The sequence below is a fragment of the Hyperolius riggenbachi genome, chromosome 3 (assembly GCF_040937935.1).
Source record: "Hyperolius riggenbachi isolate aHypRig1 chromosome 3, aHypRig1.pri, whole genome shotgun sequence".
Taxonomy (NCBI): Eukaryota; Metazoa; Chordata; class Amphibia; order Anura; family Hyperoliidae; genus Hyperolius; species Hyperolius riggenbachi.
Window position 1 is genome coordinate 772,154 of NC_090648.1, and position 18,436 is coordinate 790,589.

At 55.4% G+C, this 18,436-nt stretch overlaps 1 protein-coding gene across 1 annotated transcript in view; it reads left to right on the plus strand.

Annotated features, from left to right (window-relative positions):
* The window catches only part of LOC137560812 (sodium/potassium-transporting ATPase subunit beta-2-like), a 97,505-nt gene that overhangs the window by 31,440 nt on the left and 47,629 nt on the right, over nucleotides 1-18,436 (plus strand). The window contains exon 4 of the mRNA XM_068271947.1: nucleotides 6,644-6,840. Coding sequence (XP_068128048.1) covers nucleotides 6,644-6,840 — 197 coding nt within the window. The remainder of the gene's footprint in view (nucleotides 1-6,643; nucleotides 6,841-18,436) is intronic.

Sequence of the window (18,436 nt, forward strand, 5' to 3'; positions counted from 1 at the left end):
CCAAATATCATCCCAGTATCTGTCACTCCTACTGCTCTCCATCTAATATCTCACCAGGACCATCTACCATCCAACATCCCATCGCTATCCCACCAACACTATCATCTGATAGCTCCAAATATCACCCCAGTATCTGTCACTCCTACTGCTCTAATATCTCACCAGGACCATCTACCATCCAACATCCCATCACTATCTCCCCAACACCATCCACTGATAGCTCCAAATATCACCCCAGTATCTGTCACTCCTACTGCTCTCCATCTAATATCTCACCAGGACCATCTACCATCCAACATCCCATCACTATCCCACCATCACCATCGACTGATAACTCCAAATATCACCCCAGTATCTGTCACTCCTACTCCATCTAATATCTCACCAGGACCATCTGCCATCCAACATCCCATCACTATCCCACCATCACCATCCAGTGATAGCTCCAAATATCACCCCAGTATCTGTCACTCCTCCTCTAATATCTCACCAGGACCATCTACCATCCAACATCCCATCACTACCCCACCATCACCATCCACTAATAACCCCAAATATCACTCCAGTATCTGTCACTCCTACTGCTCTCCATCTAATATCTCACCAGGACCATCTACCATCCAACATCCCATCACTATCCCACCATCACCATCCACTGATAACTCCAAATATCACCCCAGTATCTGTCACTCCTACTACTCTCCATCTAATATCTCACCAGCACCATCTACCATCCAACATCCCATCGCTATCCCACCAACACTATTCACTGATAGCTCCAAATATCACACCAGTATCTGTCACTCCTACTGCTCTAATATCTCACCAGGACCATCTACCACCCAACATCCCATCACTATCCCACCAACACCATCCAGTGATAACTCCAAATATCATCCCAGTATCTGTCACTCCTACTGCTCTCCATCTAATATCTCACCAGGACCATCTACCACCCAACATCCCATCCCTATCCCACCATCACCATCGACTGATAACTCCAAATAACATCCCAGTATCTGTCACTCCTACTGCTCTCCATCTAATATCTCACCAGGACCATCTACCATCCAACATCCCATCACTATCTCCCCAACACCATCCACTGATAGCTCCAAATATCACCCCAGTATCTGTCACTCCTACTGCTCTAATATCTCACCAGGACCATCTACCATCCAAAATCTCATCACTATCCCACCAACACCATCCAGTGATAACTCCAAATATCACCCAGTATCTGTCACTCCTACTGCTCTCCATCTAATATCTCACCAGGACCATCTACCATCCAACATCCCATTGCTATCCCACCAACACCATCCACTGATAACTCCAAATATCATCCCCAGTATCTGTCACTCCTACTCCATCTAATATCTCACCAGGACCATCTACCATCCAACATCCCATCGCTATCCCACCATCACCATCCACTGATAACTCCATATATCACCCCAGTATCTGTCACTCCTACTCCTCTAATACCTCACCAGGACCATCTACCATCCAACATCTCATCACTATCCCACCAACACCATCCAGTGATAACTCCAAATATCACCCAGTATCTGTCACTCCTACTGCTCTCCATCTAATATCTCACCAGGACCATCTACCATCCAACATCCCATCGCTATCCCACCATCACCATCCACTGATAACTCCATATATCACCCCAGCATCTGTCACTCCTACTCCTCTCAATCTAATACCTCACTAGGACCATCAAACACTGCAGCCCTGCCTCACTAATGCAATCCACTCATAGCCAGGGGTGCTCGGATAGTACTTTTTAAAATCCAAATTGATCCGGATTTGGATATCCAGATATCCTGATCCGGTTCAGATATCCGAATCTGACCTTTTAGATATCCACATTCACGCGGATATCCGGACGCATTATCCGCGGATATCCGACCTATTCAGATATCTGGATAGAAAAACCAGAAGTGCCCTTTAAAATGCTTCCAAAACGTTTTAGGAGGTGAAAAAGACTTCCACCCTCCTCCCTCTTCAGACAACTGTTGAACACAAAAGGCAAGGCCATCCCTGGGTGGGCTTGAACCACCAACCTTTCGGTTAACAGCCAAATGCGCTAACTAATTGCACCACAGAGACTGTGCACTCAGTTGCTGTTAAATGATTTTATGGGGATGTATGTGTGTGTTTTGGAGGTAGGAAGTAAGTCTGCTCCAAGAAGTTTAATACCACTTTTTCCTACAGCAAAGCATTCACTGTGTGGCAGTATAGTGGTGAGCATAGCTGCCTTCCAAGCAGTTGACCTAGGTTCGATTCCAGGCCGGAGGAGGAGGATTTTTATCTGTGTAATCGGTTTCGGATCAGGATATCTGCAATATCCGCGGATATCCGTGTGATGCGTCCAAATATCCGGAAAAAAATGTAAATAAAAAAAATCCGGAATCCGAATCCAATCCGGAATGCATAAAAAAGTTTGGATATCCACGTTACTCGGATATCCGGAATCCAGATAAGCATCCCTGCTCATAGCTGCCATCTCCAACCTCCTCACCACCTACCATCTCACTAGGACCATCCACCACCCCAGCCCTTCCTCACCAGCACCATCCACTCATAGCTGCCATCTCCAACCTCCTCTCCACCTAGCCTCTCACTAGGACCATCCAACATCCCTGCACCATCCACTCATAGATGCTATGTCCAAACTCCTCTCCACCTAGCATCTCACTAGGACCATCCAACACCCCAGCACTGCCTCACCAGCACCATCCACTCATAGCTGCCATCTCAACCTCCTCTCCACCTAGCATCTCACTAGGACCATCCAACACCCCAGCACTGCCTCACCAGCACCATCCACTCATAGATGCCATCTCCAATCTACTGACCACCTAGCCTCTCACTAGGACCATCCAACACCCCAACACTGCCTCACCAGCACCATCCACTCATAGCTGCCATCTCCAACCTCCTCTCCTCTTCTCTCAACATAGCCTCTCACTAGGACCATCCAACAACCAGCACTGACTCACCAACACCACTCATAGCTGCCATCTCCAACCTCCTCTCCACCTAGCCTCTCACTAGGACCATCCAACACCCCAACACTGCCTCACCAGCACCATCTACTCATAGCTGCCATCTCCAACCTTCTCTCAACATAGCCTCTCACTAGGACCATCCAACCCCCCAGCACTGCCTCACCAGCACCATCCACTCATAGCTGCTATCGCCAACCTCCTCTCCACCTACCATCTCCCTAGTACCATCCAACCCCCCAGCACTGCCTCACCAATACAATCTACTCATAGCTGCCATCTCCAATCTACTGTCCACATAACCTCTCACTAGGACCATCCAACATCCAGCACTGCCTCACCAGCACCATCCACTCATAGCTGCCATCTCCAACCTCCTCACCACCTAGCCTCTTACTGGGACCATCCAACATCCAGCACTGCCTCACCAGCACCATCCACTCATAGCTGTCATCTCCAACCTCCTCTCCGCCTAGCCTCTCACTGGGACCATCCAACACCCCAGCACTGCCTCACCAGCACCATCCACTCATAGCTGCCATCTCCAACCTCCTCACCACCTAGCCTCTCACTGGGACCATCCAACATCCAGCACTGCCTCACCAGCACCATCCACTCATAGCTGTCATCTCCAACCTCCTCACCACCTAGCCTCTCACTGGGACCATCCAACACCCCAGCACTGCCTCACCAGCACCATCCACTCATAGCTGCCATCTCCAACCTCCTCACCACCTAGCCTCTCACTGGGACCATCCAACATCCAGCACTGCCTCACCAGCACCATCCACTCATAGCTGTCATCTCCAACCTCCTCACCACCTAGCCTCTCACTGGGACCATCCAACACCCCAGCACTGCCTCACCAGCACCATCCACTCATAGCTGCCATCTCCAACCTCCTCACCACCTAGCCTCTCACTGGGACCATCCAACATCCAGCACTGCCTCACCAGCACCATCCACTCATAGCTGTCATCTCCAACCTCCTCACCACCTAGCCTCTCACTAGGACCATCCAACATCCAGCACTGCCTCACCAGCACCATCCACTCATAGCTGCCATCTCCAACCTCCTCACCACCTAGCCTCTCACTGGGACCATCCAACACCCCAACACTGCCTCACCAGCACCATCTACTCATAGCTGTCATCTCCAACCTCCTCACCACCTAGCCTCTCACTAGGACCATCCAACACCCCAACACTGCCTCACCAGCACCATCTACTCATAGCTGCCATCTCCAACCTCCTCACCACCTAGCCTCTCACTAGGACCATCCAACACCCCAGCACTGCCTCACCAGCACCATCCACTCATAGCTGTCATCTCCAACCTCCTCACCACCTAGCCTCTCGCTGGGACCATCCAACACCCCAGCACTGCCTCACCAATACAATCTACTCATAGCTGCCATCTCCAACCTCCTCACCACCTACCATCTCCCTAGTACCATCCAACACCCCAGCACTGCCTCACCAATACAATCTACTCATAGCTGCCATCTCCAACCTCCTCACCACTTAGCCTCTCACTAGGACCATCCAACATCCAGCACTGCCTCACCAGCACCATCCACTCATAGGTGCCATCTCCAACCTCCTTTCCACCTAGCCTCTCACTGGGACCATCCAACATCCAGCACTGCCTCACCAGCACCATCCACTCATAGGTGCCATCTCCAACCTCCTCTCCACCTACTATCTCCCTAGTACCATCCAACACCCCAGTACTGCCTCACCAATACAATCTACTCATAGCTGTCATCTCCAACCTCCTCACCACCTAGCCTCTCACTAGGACCATCCAACATCCAGCACTGCCTCACCAGCACCATCCACTCATAGGTGCCATCTCCAACCTCCTCTCCACCTAGCCTCTCACTGGGACCATCCAACACCCCAGCACTGCCTCACCAATACAATCTACTCATAGCTGCCATCTCCAACCTCCTCACCACCTACCATCTCCCTAGTACCATCCAACACCCCAGCACTGCCTCACCAATACAATCTACTCATAGCTGCCATCTCCAACCTCCTCACCACTTAGCCTTTCACTAGGACCATCCAACATCCAGCACTGCCTCACCAGCACCATCCACTCATAGGTGCCATCTCCAACCTCCTCTCCACCTATCATCTCCCTAGTACCATCCAACACCCCAGCACTGCCTCACCAATACAATCTACTCATAGCTGTCATCTCCAACCTCCTCACCACCTAGCCTCTCACTAGGACCATCCAACATCCAGCACTGCCTCACCAGCACCATCCACTCATAGGTGCCATCTCCAACCTCCTCTCCACCTAGCCTCTCACTGGGACCATCCAACATCCAGCACTGCCTCACCAGCACCATCCACTCATAGCTGCCATCTCCAATCTACTGACCACCTAGCCTCTCACTAGGACCATCCAACACCCCAACACTGCCTCACCAGCACCATCCACTCATAGCTGCCATCTCCAACCTCCTCACCACCTAGCCTCTCACTAGGACCATCCAACACCCCAGCACTGCCTCACCAGCACCATCCACTCATAGCTGTCATCTCCAACCTCCTCATCACCTAGCCTCTCACTGGGACCATCCAACACCCCAGCACTGCCTCACCAATACAATCTACTCATAGCTGCCATCTCCAACCTCCTCACCACCTACCATCTCCCTAGTACCATCCAACACCCCAGCACTGCCTCACCAATACAATCTACTCATAGCTGCCATCTCCAACCTCCTCACCACTTAGCCTCTCACTAGGACCATCCAACATCCAGCACTGCCTCACCAGCACCATCCACTCATAGGTGCCATCTCCAACCTCCTTTCCACCTAGCCTCTCACTGGGACCATCCAACATCCAGCACTGCCTCACCAGCACCATCCACTCATAGGTGCCATCTCCAACCTCCTCTCCACCTACTATCTCCCTAGTACCATCCAACACCCCAGTACTGCCTCACCAATACAATCCACTCATAGCTGTCATCTCCAACCTCCTCACCACCTAGCATCTCACTAGGACCATCCAACACCCCAGCTCTGCCTCACCAGCACCATCCCCTCATAGCTGCCATCTCCAACCTCCTCTCCACCTACCATCTCCCTAGGACCATCCAACACCCCAACACTGCCTCACCAGCACCATCTACTCATAGCTGCCATCTCCAACCTCCTGTCCACATAGCATCTCACTAAGACCATCCAACACCCCAGCCCTGCCTCACCAATGTTATTTCTACTTACCTGTAATCAACAAGTACTATTGAACATGTCTCCTCAGCAACAACATCCTCTGATATGTCGCCATATTTGCCTTGTCTGTTATGTGTATCAGTCTCATCTGATACACCCTCAATATCCCTTTATACTCTTAAATCCTGGTACACACACTCTATTTCAATTAGCCAATGTTACCACTTCTGAGTCATATGAGAGCTAACCTGCACAATCTGTCCATAGCTTCCACAGTCAGAAGGCACTCATACTACATGGAGGTGGTGAAATCAAGCAGTGATTGGCCAATCAAAATTGGTTGTGTGTCCCCTACGTATGTAATTAGCTCTCTCCTCTATTTCAATGTCTGGCTGCAATGATTGTTTTCTCTCTTCCCTGCAGATTATAACCAGACTGTTCAGGAGGAGAGAGGAACAAACTGCACCCCTGGACAGTACTTTACGCAGGATGACACAGGAAGTCCCACCAAGCAGGCCTGTCGCTTTGTACGAGATGTCTTGGGAGAATGTTCTGGAATTAATGACCCCACTTACGGTTATCCCAACGGAACGCCATGTGTCTTCATCAAGATGAACCGGGTGAGTAGTCTGTGCTGGGGGACAGGGAAAGAGAGCTGCACACAGTGTGGCACTGACTCCGCCATCAGCTGTGCACAGGTAATCAGTGATCACATACAGGTGCAGAGGCTGCAGGGAAGCTGTGCAGGGGGAGGAGTGTACAATAAGGACAGTGTGGGGCGGGGGTAATCAGTGATCACATACAGGTGCAGAGGCTGCAGGGAAGCTGTGCTGTGCAGGGGGAGGAGTGTACAATGAGGGCAGTGTGGGGCGGGGGGTAATCAGTGATCACATACAGGTGCAGAGGCTGCAGGGAAGCTGTGCTGTGCAGGGGGGAGGAGTGTACAATGAGGACAGTGTGGGCGGGGGGGTAATCAGTGATCACATACAGGTGCAGAGGCTGCAGGGAAGCTGTGCTGTGCAGGGGGAGGAGTGTACAATGAGGACAGTGTGGGGCGGGGGGTAATCAGTGATCACATACAGGTGCAGAGGCTGCAGGGAAGCTGTGCTGTGCAGGGGGAGGAGTGCACAATGAGGACAGTATGGGGCGGGGGTAATCAGTGATCACATACAGGTGCAGAGGCTGCAGGGAAGCTGTGCTGTGCAGGGGGAGGAGTGCACAATGAGGATAGTGTGGGGCGGGGGTAATCAGTGATCACATACAGGTGCAGAGGCTGCAGGGAAGCTGTGCTGTGCAGGGGGAGGAGTGCACAATGAGGACAGTATGGGGCGGGGGTAATCAGTGATCACATACAGGTGCAGAGGCTGCAGGGAAGCTGTGCTGTGCAGGGGGAGGAGTGTACAATGAGGACAGTGTGGGGCGGGGGTAATCAGTGATCACATACAGGTGCAGAGGCTGCAGGGAAGCTGTGCTGTGCAGGGGGAGGAGTGCACAATGAGGGCAGTGTGGGGCGGGGGGTAATCAGTGATCACATACAGGTGCAGAGTCTGCAGGGAAGCTGTGCTGTGCAGGGGGAGGAGTGCACAATGAGGACAGTGTGGGGAGGGGTAATCAGTGATCACATACAGGTGCAGAGGCTGCAGGGAAGCTGTGCTGTGCAGGGAGAGGAGTATACAATGAGGACAGTGTAGGGCGGGGGGTAATCAGTGATCACATACAGGTGCAGAGGCTGCAGGGAAGCTGTGCTGAGCAGGGGGGAGGAGTGTACAATGAGGGCAGTGTGGGGCGGGGGGTAATCAGTGATCACATACAGGTGCAGAGGCTGCAGGGAAGCTGTGCTGTGCAGGGAGAGGAGTGCACAATGAGGACAGTGTGGGGCGGGGGGTAATCAGTGATCACATACAGGTGCAGAGGCTGCAGGGAAGCTGTGCTGTGCAGGGGGAGGAGTGTACAATGAGGGCAGTGTGGGGCGGGGGGTAATCAGTGATTACATACAGGTGCAGAGGCTGCAGGGAAGCTGTGCTGTGCAGGGGGGAGGAGTGTACAATGTGGACAGTGTGGGGCGGGGGTAATCAGTGATCACATACAGGTGCAGAGGCTGCAGGGAAGCTGTGCTGTGCAGGGGAGAGGAGTGCACAATGAGGACAGTGTGGGGCGGGGGGTAATCAGTGATCACATACAGGTGCAGAGGCTGCAGGGAAGCTGTGCTGTGCAGGGGGAGGAGTGCACAATGAGGACAGTGTGGGGCGGGGGGTAATCAGTGATTACATACAGGTGCAGAGGCTGCAGGGAAGCTGTGCTGTGCAGGGGGGAGGAGTGTACAATGTGGACAGTGTGGGGCGGGGGTAATCAGTGATCACATACAGGTGCAGAGGCTGCAGGGAAGCTGTGCTGTGCAGGGGGGAGGAGTGCACAATGAGGACAGTGTGGGGCGGGGGTAATCAGTGATCACATACAGGTGCAGAGGCTGCAGGGAAGCTGTGCTGTGCAGGGGGAGGAGTGTACAATGAGGGCAGTGTAGGGCGGGGTAATCAGTGATCACATACAGGTGCAGAGGCTGCAGGGAAGCTGTGCTGTGCAGGGGGAGGAGTGTACAATGAGGGCAGTGTGGGGCGGGGGGTAATCAGTGATTACATACAGGTGCAGAGGCTGCAGGGAAGCTGTGCAGGGGGAGGAGTGTACAATGAGGACAGTGTGGGGCTGGGGGTAATCAGTGATCACATACAGGTGCAGAGGCTGCAGGAAGGCTGTGCTGTGCAGGGGGAGGAGTGTACAATGAGGACAGTGTGGGGCGGGGGGTAATCAGTGATCACATACAGGTGCAGAGGCTGCAGGGAAGCTGTGATGTGCAGGGAGAGGAGTGCACAATGAGGACAGTGTGGGGCTGGGGTAATCAGTGATTACATACAGGTGCAGAGGATGCAGGGAAGCTGTGATGTGCAGGGAGAGGAGTGCACAATGAGGACAGTGTGGGGCTGGGGTAATCAGTGATTACATACAGGTGCAGAGGCTGCAGGGAAGCTGTGCTGTGCAGGGGGGAGGAGTGTACAATGTGGACAGTGTGGGGCGGGGGTAATCAGTGATCACATACAGGTGCAGAGGCTGCAGGGAAGCTGTGCTGTGCAGGGAGAGGAGTGCACAATGAGGACAGTGTGGGGAGGGGTAATCAGTGATCACATACAGGTGCAGAGGCTGCAGGGAAGCTGTGCTGTGCAGGGGGGAGGAGTGCACAATGAGGACAGTGTGGGGCGGGGGGTAATCAGTGATCACATACAGGTGCAGAGGCTGCAGGGAAGCTGTGCTGTGCAGGGGGGAGGAGTGCACAATGAGGACAGTGTGGGGCAGGGGTAATCAGTGATCACATACAGGTGCAGAGGCTGCAGGGAAGCTGTGCTGTGCAGGGGGGGAGTGTACAATGAGGACAGTGTGGGGCGGGGGGTAATCAGTGATCACATACAGGTGCAGAGGCTGCAGGGAAGCCGTGCTGTGCAGGGGGAGGAGTGTACAATGAGGACAGTGTGGGGCGGGGGGTAACCAGTGATTACATACAGGTGCAGAGGCTGCAGGGAAGCTGTGCTGTGCAGGGGGAGGAGTGTACAATGAGGACAGTGTGCGGCGGCAGGTAATCAGTGATTACATACAGGTGCAGAGGATGCAGGGAAGCTGTGCTGTGCAGGGGGAGGAGTGTACAATGAGAACAGTGTGGGGCGGGGGGTAATCAGTGATCACATACAGGTGCAGAGGCTGCAGGGATGCTGTGCTGTGCAGGGGGAGGAGTGTACAATGAGGACAGTGTGGGGCGGGGGTAATCAGTGATCACATACAGGTGCAGAGGCTGCAGGGAAGCTGTGCTGTGCAGGGGAGGAGTGTACAATGAGGGCAGTGTGGGGCGGGGGGTAATCAGTGATCACATACAGGTGCAGAGGCTGCAGGGAAGCTGTGCTGTGCAGGGGGAGGAGTGCACAATGAGGACAGTGTGGGGCGGGGGTAATCAGTGATCACATACAGGTGCAGAGGCTGCAGGGAAGCTGTGCTGTGCAGGGGAGGAGTGTACAATGAGGACAATGTGGGGCGGGGGTAATCAGTGATCACATACAGGTGCAGAGGCTGCAGGGAAGCTGTGCAGGGGGGGAGGAGTGTACAATGAAAGCAGTGTGGGGCGGGGGTAATCAGTGATCACATACAGGTGCAGAGGCTGCAGGGAAGCTGTGCTGTGGAGGGGGAGGAGTGCACAATGAGGACAGTGTGGGGCGGCGGTAATCAGTGATCACATACAGGTGCAGAGGCTGCAGGGAAGCTGTGCTGTGCAGGGGGAGGAGTGCACAATGAGGGCAGTGTGGGGCTGGGGGTAATCAGTGATCACATACAGGTGCAGAGGCTGCAGGGAAGCTGTGCTGTGCAGGGGGAGGAGTGCACAATGAGGACAGTGTGGGGCGGGGGTAATCAGTGATCACATACAGGTGCAGAGGCTGCAGGGAAGCTGTGCTGTGCAGGGGGGAGGAGTGCACAATGAGGACAGTGTGGGGCGGGGGGTAATCAGTGATCACATACAGGTGCAGAGGCTGCAGGGAAGCTGTGCTGTGCAGGGAGAGGAGTGTACAATGAGGACAGTGTGGGGCGGGGGGTAATCAGTGATTACATACAGGTGCAGAGGCTGCAGGGAAGCTGTGCTGTGCAGGGAGAGGAGTGTACAATGAGGACAGTGTGGGGCGGGGGGTAATCAGTGATCACATACAGGTGCAGAGGCTGCAGGGAAGCTGTGCAGGGGGAGGTGTGCACAATGAGGGCAGTGTGGGGCGGGGGTAATCAGTGATCACATACAGGTGCAGAGGCTGCAGGGAAGCTGTGCTGTGGAGGGGGAGGAGTGCACAATGAGGACAGTGTGGGGCGGCGGTAATCAGTGATCACATACAGGTGCAGAGGCTGAAGGGAAGCTGTGCTGTGCAGGGGGAGGAGTGTACAATGAGGGCAGTGTGGGGCGGGGGGTAATCAGTGATCACATACAGGTGCAGAGGCTGCAGGGAAGCTGTGCTGTGCAGGAGGAGGAGTGTACAATGAGGACAGTGTGGGGCGGGGGGTAATCAGTGATCACATACAGGTGCAGAGGCTGCAGGGAAGCTGTGCTGTGCAGGGAGAGGAGTGCACAATGAGGACAGTGTGGGGCGGGGGTAATCAGTGATCACATACAGGTGCAGAGGCTGCAGGGAAGCTGTGCTGTGCAGGGGGAGGAGTGCACAATGAGGACAGTGTGGGGCTGGGGTAATCAGTGATCACATACAGGTGCAGAGGCTGCAGGGAAGCTGTGCTGTGCAGGGAGAGGAGTGCACAATGAGGACAGTGTGGGGCGGGGGGTAATCAGTGATCACATACAGGTGCAGAGGCTGCAGGGAAGCTGTGCTGTGCAGGAGGAGGAGTGTACAATGAGGACAGTGTGGGGCGGGGGGTAATCAGTGATCACATACAGGTGCAGAGGCTGCAGGGAAGCTGTGCTGTGCAGGGAGAGGAGTGCACAATGAGGACAGTGTGGGGCGGGGGGTAATCAGTGATCACATACAGGTGCAGAGGCTGCAGGGAAGCTGTGCTGTGCAGGGGGAGGAGTGTACAATGAGGACAGTATGGGGCGGGGGTAATCAGTGATCACATACAGGTGCAGAGGCTGCAGGGAAGCTGTGCTGTGCAGGGGGAGGAGTGTACAATGAGGACAGTGTGGGGCGGGGTAATCAGTGATCACATACAGGTGCAGAGGCAGCAGGGAAGCTGTGCTGTGCAGGGGGAGGAGTGCACAATGAGTACAGTGTGTGGCGGGGGTAATCAGTGATCACATACAGGTGCAGAGGCTGCAGGGAAGCTGTGCTGTGCAGGGGAGAGGAGTGTACAATGAGGACAGTGTGGGGCGGGGGGTAATCAGTGATCACATACAGGTGCAGAGGCTGCAGGGAAGCTGTGCTGTGCAGGGGGAGGAGTGTACAATGAGGACAGTGTGGGGCGGGGGTAATCAGTGATCACATACAGGTGCAGAGGCTGCAGGGAAGCTGTGCTGTGCAGGGGGAGGAGTGCACAATGAGGACAGTATGGGGCGGGGGTAATCAGTGATCACATACAGGTGCAGAGGCTGCAGGGAAGCTGTGCAGGGGGAGGAGTGCACAATGAGGACAGTATGGGGCGGGGGTAATCAGTGATCACATACAGGTGCAGAGGCTGCAGGGAAGCTGTGCTGTGCAGGGAGAGGAGTGCACAATGAGGACAGTGTGGGGCGGGGGTAACCAGTGATCACATACAGGTGCAGAGGCTGCAGGGAAGCTGTGCTGTGCAGGAGGAGGAGTGTACAATGAGGACAGTGTGGGGCGGGGGGTAATCAGTGATCACATACAGGTGCAGAGGCTGCAGGGAAGCTGTGCTGTGCAGGGAGAGGAGTGTACAATGAGGACAGTGTGGGGCGGGGGTAATCAGTGATCACATACAGGTGCAGAGGCTGCAGGGAAGCTGTGCTGTGCAGGGGGAGGAGTGTACAATGAGGGCAGTGTGGGGCGGGGTGTAATCAGTGATCACATGCAGGTGCAGAGGCTGCAGGGAAGCTGTGCTGTGCAGGGGGAGGAGTGCACAATGAGGACAGTGTAGGGCGGGGGGTAATCAGTGATCACATACAGGTGCAGAGGCTGCAGGGAAGCTGTGCTGTGCAGGGAGAGGAGTGTACAATGAGGACAGTGTAGGGCGGGGGGTAATCAGTGATCATATACAGGTGCAGAGGCTGCAGGGAAGCTGTGCAGGGGGGGAGGAGTGTACAATGAGGACAGTGTGGGGCGGGTGGTAATCAGTGATCACATACAGGTGCAGAGGGTGCAGGGAAGCTGTGCTGTGCAGGGGGGGAGGAGTGTACAATGAGGGCAGTGTGGGGCGGGGGGTAATCAGTGATCACATACAGGTGCAGAGCCTGCAGGGAAGCTGTGCTGTGCAGGGGGAGGAGTGTACAATGAGGACAGTGTGGGGCGGGGGGTAATCAGTGATCACATACAGGTGCAGAGGCTGCAGGGAAGCTGTGCAGGGGGGGAGGAGTGTACAATGAGGACAGTGTGGGGCGGGGGTAATCAGTGATCACATACAGGTGCAGAGGCTGCAGGGAAGCTGTGCTGTGCAGGGGGAGGAGTTTACAATGAGGACAGTGTGGGGCGGGGGTAATCAGTGATCACATACAGGTGCAGAGGCTGCAGGGAAGCTGTGCTGTGCAGGGGGAGGAGTGTACAATGAGGGCAGTGTGGGGCGGGTGGTAATCAGTGATCACATACAGGTGCAGAGGGTGCAGGGAAGCTGTGCTGTGCAGGGAGAGGAGTGTACAATGAGGACAGTGTGGGGCGGGGGTAATCAGTGATCACATACAGGTGCAGAGGCTGCAGGGAAGCTGTGCAGGGGGAGGAGTGTACAATGAGGACAGTGTGGGGCGGGGGGTAATCAGTGATCACATACAGGTGCAGAGTCTGCAGGGAAGCTGTGCTGTGCAGGGAGAGGAGTGTACAATGAGGACAGTGTGGGGCGGGGGTAATCAGTGATCACATACAGGTGCAGAGGCTGCAGGGAAGCTGTGCTGTGCAGGGGAGAGGAGTGTACAATGAGGACAGTGTGGGGCGGGGGTAATCAGTGATCACATACAGGTGCAGAGGCTGCAGGGAAGCTGTGCTGTGCAGGGGGAGGAGTGCACAATGAGGACAGTGTGGGGCGGGGGTAATCAGTGATCACATACAGGTGCAGAGGCTGCAGGGAAGCTGTGCTGTGCAGGGAGAGGAGTGTACAATGAGGACAGTGTGGGGCGGGGGTAATCAGTGATCACATACAGGTGCAGAGGCTGCAGGGAAGCTGTGCTGTGCAGGGGGAGGAGTGCACAATGAGGACAGTGTGGGGCGGGGGGTAATCAGTGATCACATACAGGTGCAGAGGCTGCAGGGAAGCTGTGCTGTGCAGGGGGAGGAGTGTACAATGAGGACAGTGTGGGGCAGGGGTAATCAGTGATCACATACAGGTGCAGAGGCTGCAGGGAAGCTGTGCTGTGCAGGGGGAGGAGTGTACAATGAGGACAGTGTGTGGCGAGGGTAATCAGTGATCACATACAGGTGCAGAGGCTGCAGGGAAGCTGTGCTGTGCAGGGGGGAGGAGTGTACAATGAGGAAAGTGTGGGGCGGGGGTAATCAGTGATCACATACAGGTGCAGAGGCTGCAGGGAAGCTGTGCTGTGCAGGGGGAGGAGTGTACAATGAGGACAGTGTGGGGCGGGGGGTAATCAGTGATTACATACAGGTGCAGAGGCTGCAGGGAAGCTGTGCTGTGCAGGGGGGAGGAGTGTACAATGTGGACAGTGTGGGGCGGGGGGTAATCAGTGATCACATACAGGTGCAGAGGCTGCAGGGAAGCTGTGCTGTGCAGGGAGAGGAGTGTACAATGAGGGCAGTGTGGGGCGGGGGGTAATCAGTGATCACATACAGGTGCAGAGGCTGCAGGGAAGCTGTGCAGGGGGAGGAGTGTACAATGAGGACAGTGTGGGGCGGGGGTAATCAGTGATCACATACAGGTGCAGAGGCTGCAGGGAAGCTGTGCTGTGCAGGGGGGAGGAGTGCACAATGAGGACAGTGTGGGGCGGGGGTAATCAGTGATCACATACAGGTGCAGAGGCTGCAGGGAAGCTGTGCTGTGCAGGGAGAGGAGTGCACAATGAAGACAGTGTGGGGCGGGGGGTAATCAGTGATCACATACAGGTGCAGAGGCTGCAGGGAAGCTGTGCTGTGCAGGGAGAGGAATGTACAATGAGGACAGTGTGGGGCGGGGGGTAATCAGTGATCACATACAGGTGCAGAGGCTGCAGGGAAGCTGTGCTGTGCAGGGGGGAGGAGTGTACAATGAGGACAGTGTGGGGCTGGGGTAATCAGTGATCACATACAGGTGCAGAGGCTGCAGGGAAGCTGTGCTGTGCAGGGAGAGGAGTGCACAATGAGGGTAGTGTAGGGCGGGGGTAATCAGTGATCACATACAGGTGCAGAGGCTGCAGGGAAGCTGTGCTGTGCAGGGAGAGGAGTGCACAATGAGGGTAGTGTAGGGCGGGGGTAATCAGTGATCACATACAGGTGCAGAGGCTGCAGGGAAGCTGTGCTGTGCAGGGAGAGGAATGTACAATGAGGACAGTGTGGGGCGGGGGGTAATCAGTGATCACATACAGGTGCAGAGGCTGCAGGGAAGCTGTGCTGTGCAGGGGGAGGAGTGTACAATGAGGGCAGTGTGGGGTGGGGGTAATCAGTGATCACATACAGGTGCAGAGGCTGCAGGGAAGCTGTGCTGTGCAGGGGGAGGAGTGTACAAGGAGGACAGTGTGGGGCGGGGGGTAATCAGTGATCACATACAGGTGCAGAGGCTGCAGGGAAGCTGTGCTGTGCAGGGAGAGGAGTGCACAATGAAGACAGTGTGGGGCGGGGGTAATCAGTGATCACATACAGGTGCAGAGGCTGCAGGGAAGCTGTGCTGTGCAGGGAGAGGAGTGTACAAGGAGGACAGTGTGGGGCGGGGGGTAATCAGTGATCACATACAGGTGCAGAGGCTGCAGGGAAGCTGTGCTGTGCAGGGAGAGGAGTGCACAATGAAGACAGTGTGGGGCGGGGGTAATCAGTGATCACATACAGGTGCAGAGGCTGCAGGGAAGCTGTGCTGTGCAGGGGGGAGGAGTGCACAATGAGGATAGTGAGGGTCGGGGTAATCAGTGATCACATACAGGTGCAGAGTCTGCAGGGAAGCTGTGCTGTGCAGGGGGAGGAGTGCACAATGAGGACAGTGTGGGGCGGGGGGTAATCAGTGATCACATACAGGTGCAGAGGCTGCAGGGAAGCTGTGCTGTGCAGGGGGAGGAGTGCACAATGAGGGCAGTGTGGGGCTGGGGTAATCAGTGATCACATACAGGTGCAGAGGCTGCAGGGAAGCTGTGCTGTGCAGGGGGAGGAGTGTACAATGAGGACAGTGTGGGGCGGGGGTAATCCGTGATCACATACAGGTGCAGAGGCTGCAGGGAAGCTGTGCTGTGCAGGAGGAGGAGTGTACAATGAGGACAGTGTGGGGAGGGGGTAATCAGTGATCACATGCAGGTGCAGAGGCTGCAGGGAAGCTGTGCAGGGGAGGAGTGTACAATGAGGGCAGTGTGGGGCGGGGGGTGATCAGTGATCACATACAGGTGCAGAGGCTGCAGGGAAGCTGTGCAGGGGAGGAGTGTACAATGAGGGCAGTGTGGGGCGGGGGGTGATCAGTGATCACATACAGGTGCAGAGGCTGCAGGGAAGCTGTGCTGTGCAGGGGGAGGAGTGTACAATGAGGACAGTGTGGGGCTGGGGTAATCAGTGATCACATACAGGTGCAGAGGCTGCAGGGGAGCTGTGCTGTGCAGGGGGAGGAGTGTACAATAAGGACAGTGTGGGGCTGGGGTAATCAGTGATCACATACAGGTGCAGAGGCTGCAGGGAAGCTGGGCTGTGCAGTGGGAGGAGTGCACAATGAGGACAGTGTGGGGCGGGGGGTAATCAGTGATCACATACAGGTGCAGAGGCTGCAGGGAAGCTGGGCTGTGCAGTGGGAGGAGTGCACAATGAGGATAGTGTGGGGCGGGGGTAATCAGTGATCACATGCAGGTGCAGAGGCTGCAGGGAAGCTGTGCTGTGCAGGGGGAGGAGTGTACAATGAAGGCAGTGTGGGGCGGGTGGTAATCAGTGATCACATACAGGTGCAGAGGCTGCAGGGAAGCTGTGCTGTGCAGGGGAGAGGAGTGTACAATGAGGACAGTGTGGGGCAGGGGTAATCAGTGATCACATACAGGTGCAGAGGCTGCAGGGAAGCTGTGCTGTGCAGGAGGAGGAGTGTACAATGAGGACAGTGTGGGGAGGGGGTAATCAGTGATCACATGCAGGTGCAGAGGCTGCAGGGAAGCTGTGCAGGGGAGGAGTGTACAATGAGGGCAGTGTGGGGCGGGGGGTAATCAGTGATCACATACAGGTGCAGAGGCTGCAGGGAAGCTGTGCTGTGCAGGGGGAGGAGTACACAATGAGGACAGTGTGGGGCGGGGGGTAATCAGTGATCACATACAGGTGCAGAGGCTGCAGGGAAGCTGTGCTGTGCAGGGAGAGGAGTGCACAATGAGGACAGTGTGGGGCGGGGAGTAATCAGTGATCACATACAGGTGCAGAGGCTGCAGGGAAGCTGTGCTGTGCAGGGGGAGGAGTGTACAATGAGGACAGTGTGGGGCGGGGGTAATCAGTGATCACATACAGGTGCAGAGGCTGCAGGGAAGCTGTGCTGTGCAGGGAGAGGAGTGTACAATGAGGGCAGTGTGGGGCGGGGGTAATCAGTGATCACATACAGGTGCAGAGGCTGCAGGGAAGCTGTGCTGTGCAGGGAGAGGAGTGCACAATGAGGGCAGTGTGGGGCGGGGGTAATCAGTGATCACATACAGGTGCAGAGGCTGCAGGGAAGCTGTGCTGTGCAGGGGGAGGAGTGTACAATGAGGACAGTGTGGGGAGGAGGTAATCAGTGATCACATACAGGTGCAGAGGCTGCAGGGAAGCTGTGCTGTGCAGGGGGAGGAGTGTACAATGAGGACAGTGTGGGGCGGGGGTAATCAGTGATCACATACAGGTGCAGAGGCTGCAGGGAAGCTGTGCTGTGCAGGGGGAGGAGTGCACAATGAGGACAGTGTGGGGCGGGGGTAATCAGTGATCACATACAGGTGCAGAGGCTGCAGGGAAGCTGTGCTGTGCAGGGGAGAGGAGTGTACAATGAGGACAGTGTGGGGCGGGGGTAATCAGTGATCACATACAGGTGCAGAGGCTGCAGGGAAGCTGTGCTGTGCAGGGGGAGGAGTGCACAATGAGGACAGTGTGGGGCGGGGGTAATCAGTGATCACATACAGGTGCAGAGGCTGCACGGAAGCTGTGCTGTGCAGGGGGAGGAGTGTACAATGAGGACAGTGTGGGGCGGGGGGTAATCAGTGATCACATACAGGTGCAGAGGCTGCAGGGAAGCTGTGCTGTGCAGGGGGAGGAGTGCACAATGAGGACAGTGTGGGGCGGGGGTAATCAGTGATCACATACAGGTGCAGATGCTGCAGGGAAGCTGTGCTGTGCAGGGGGGAGGAGTGTACAATGAGGACAGTGTGGGGCGGGGGTAATCAGTGATCACATACAGGTGCAGAGGCTGCAGGGA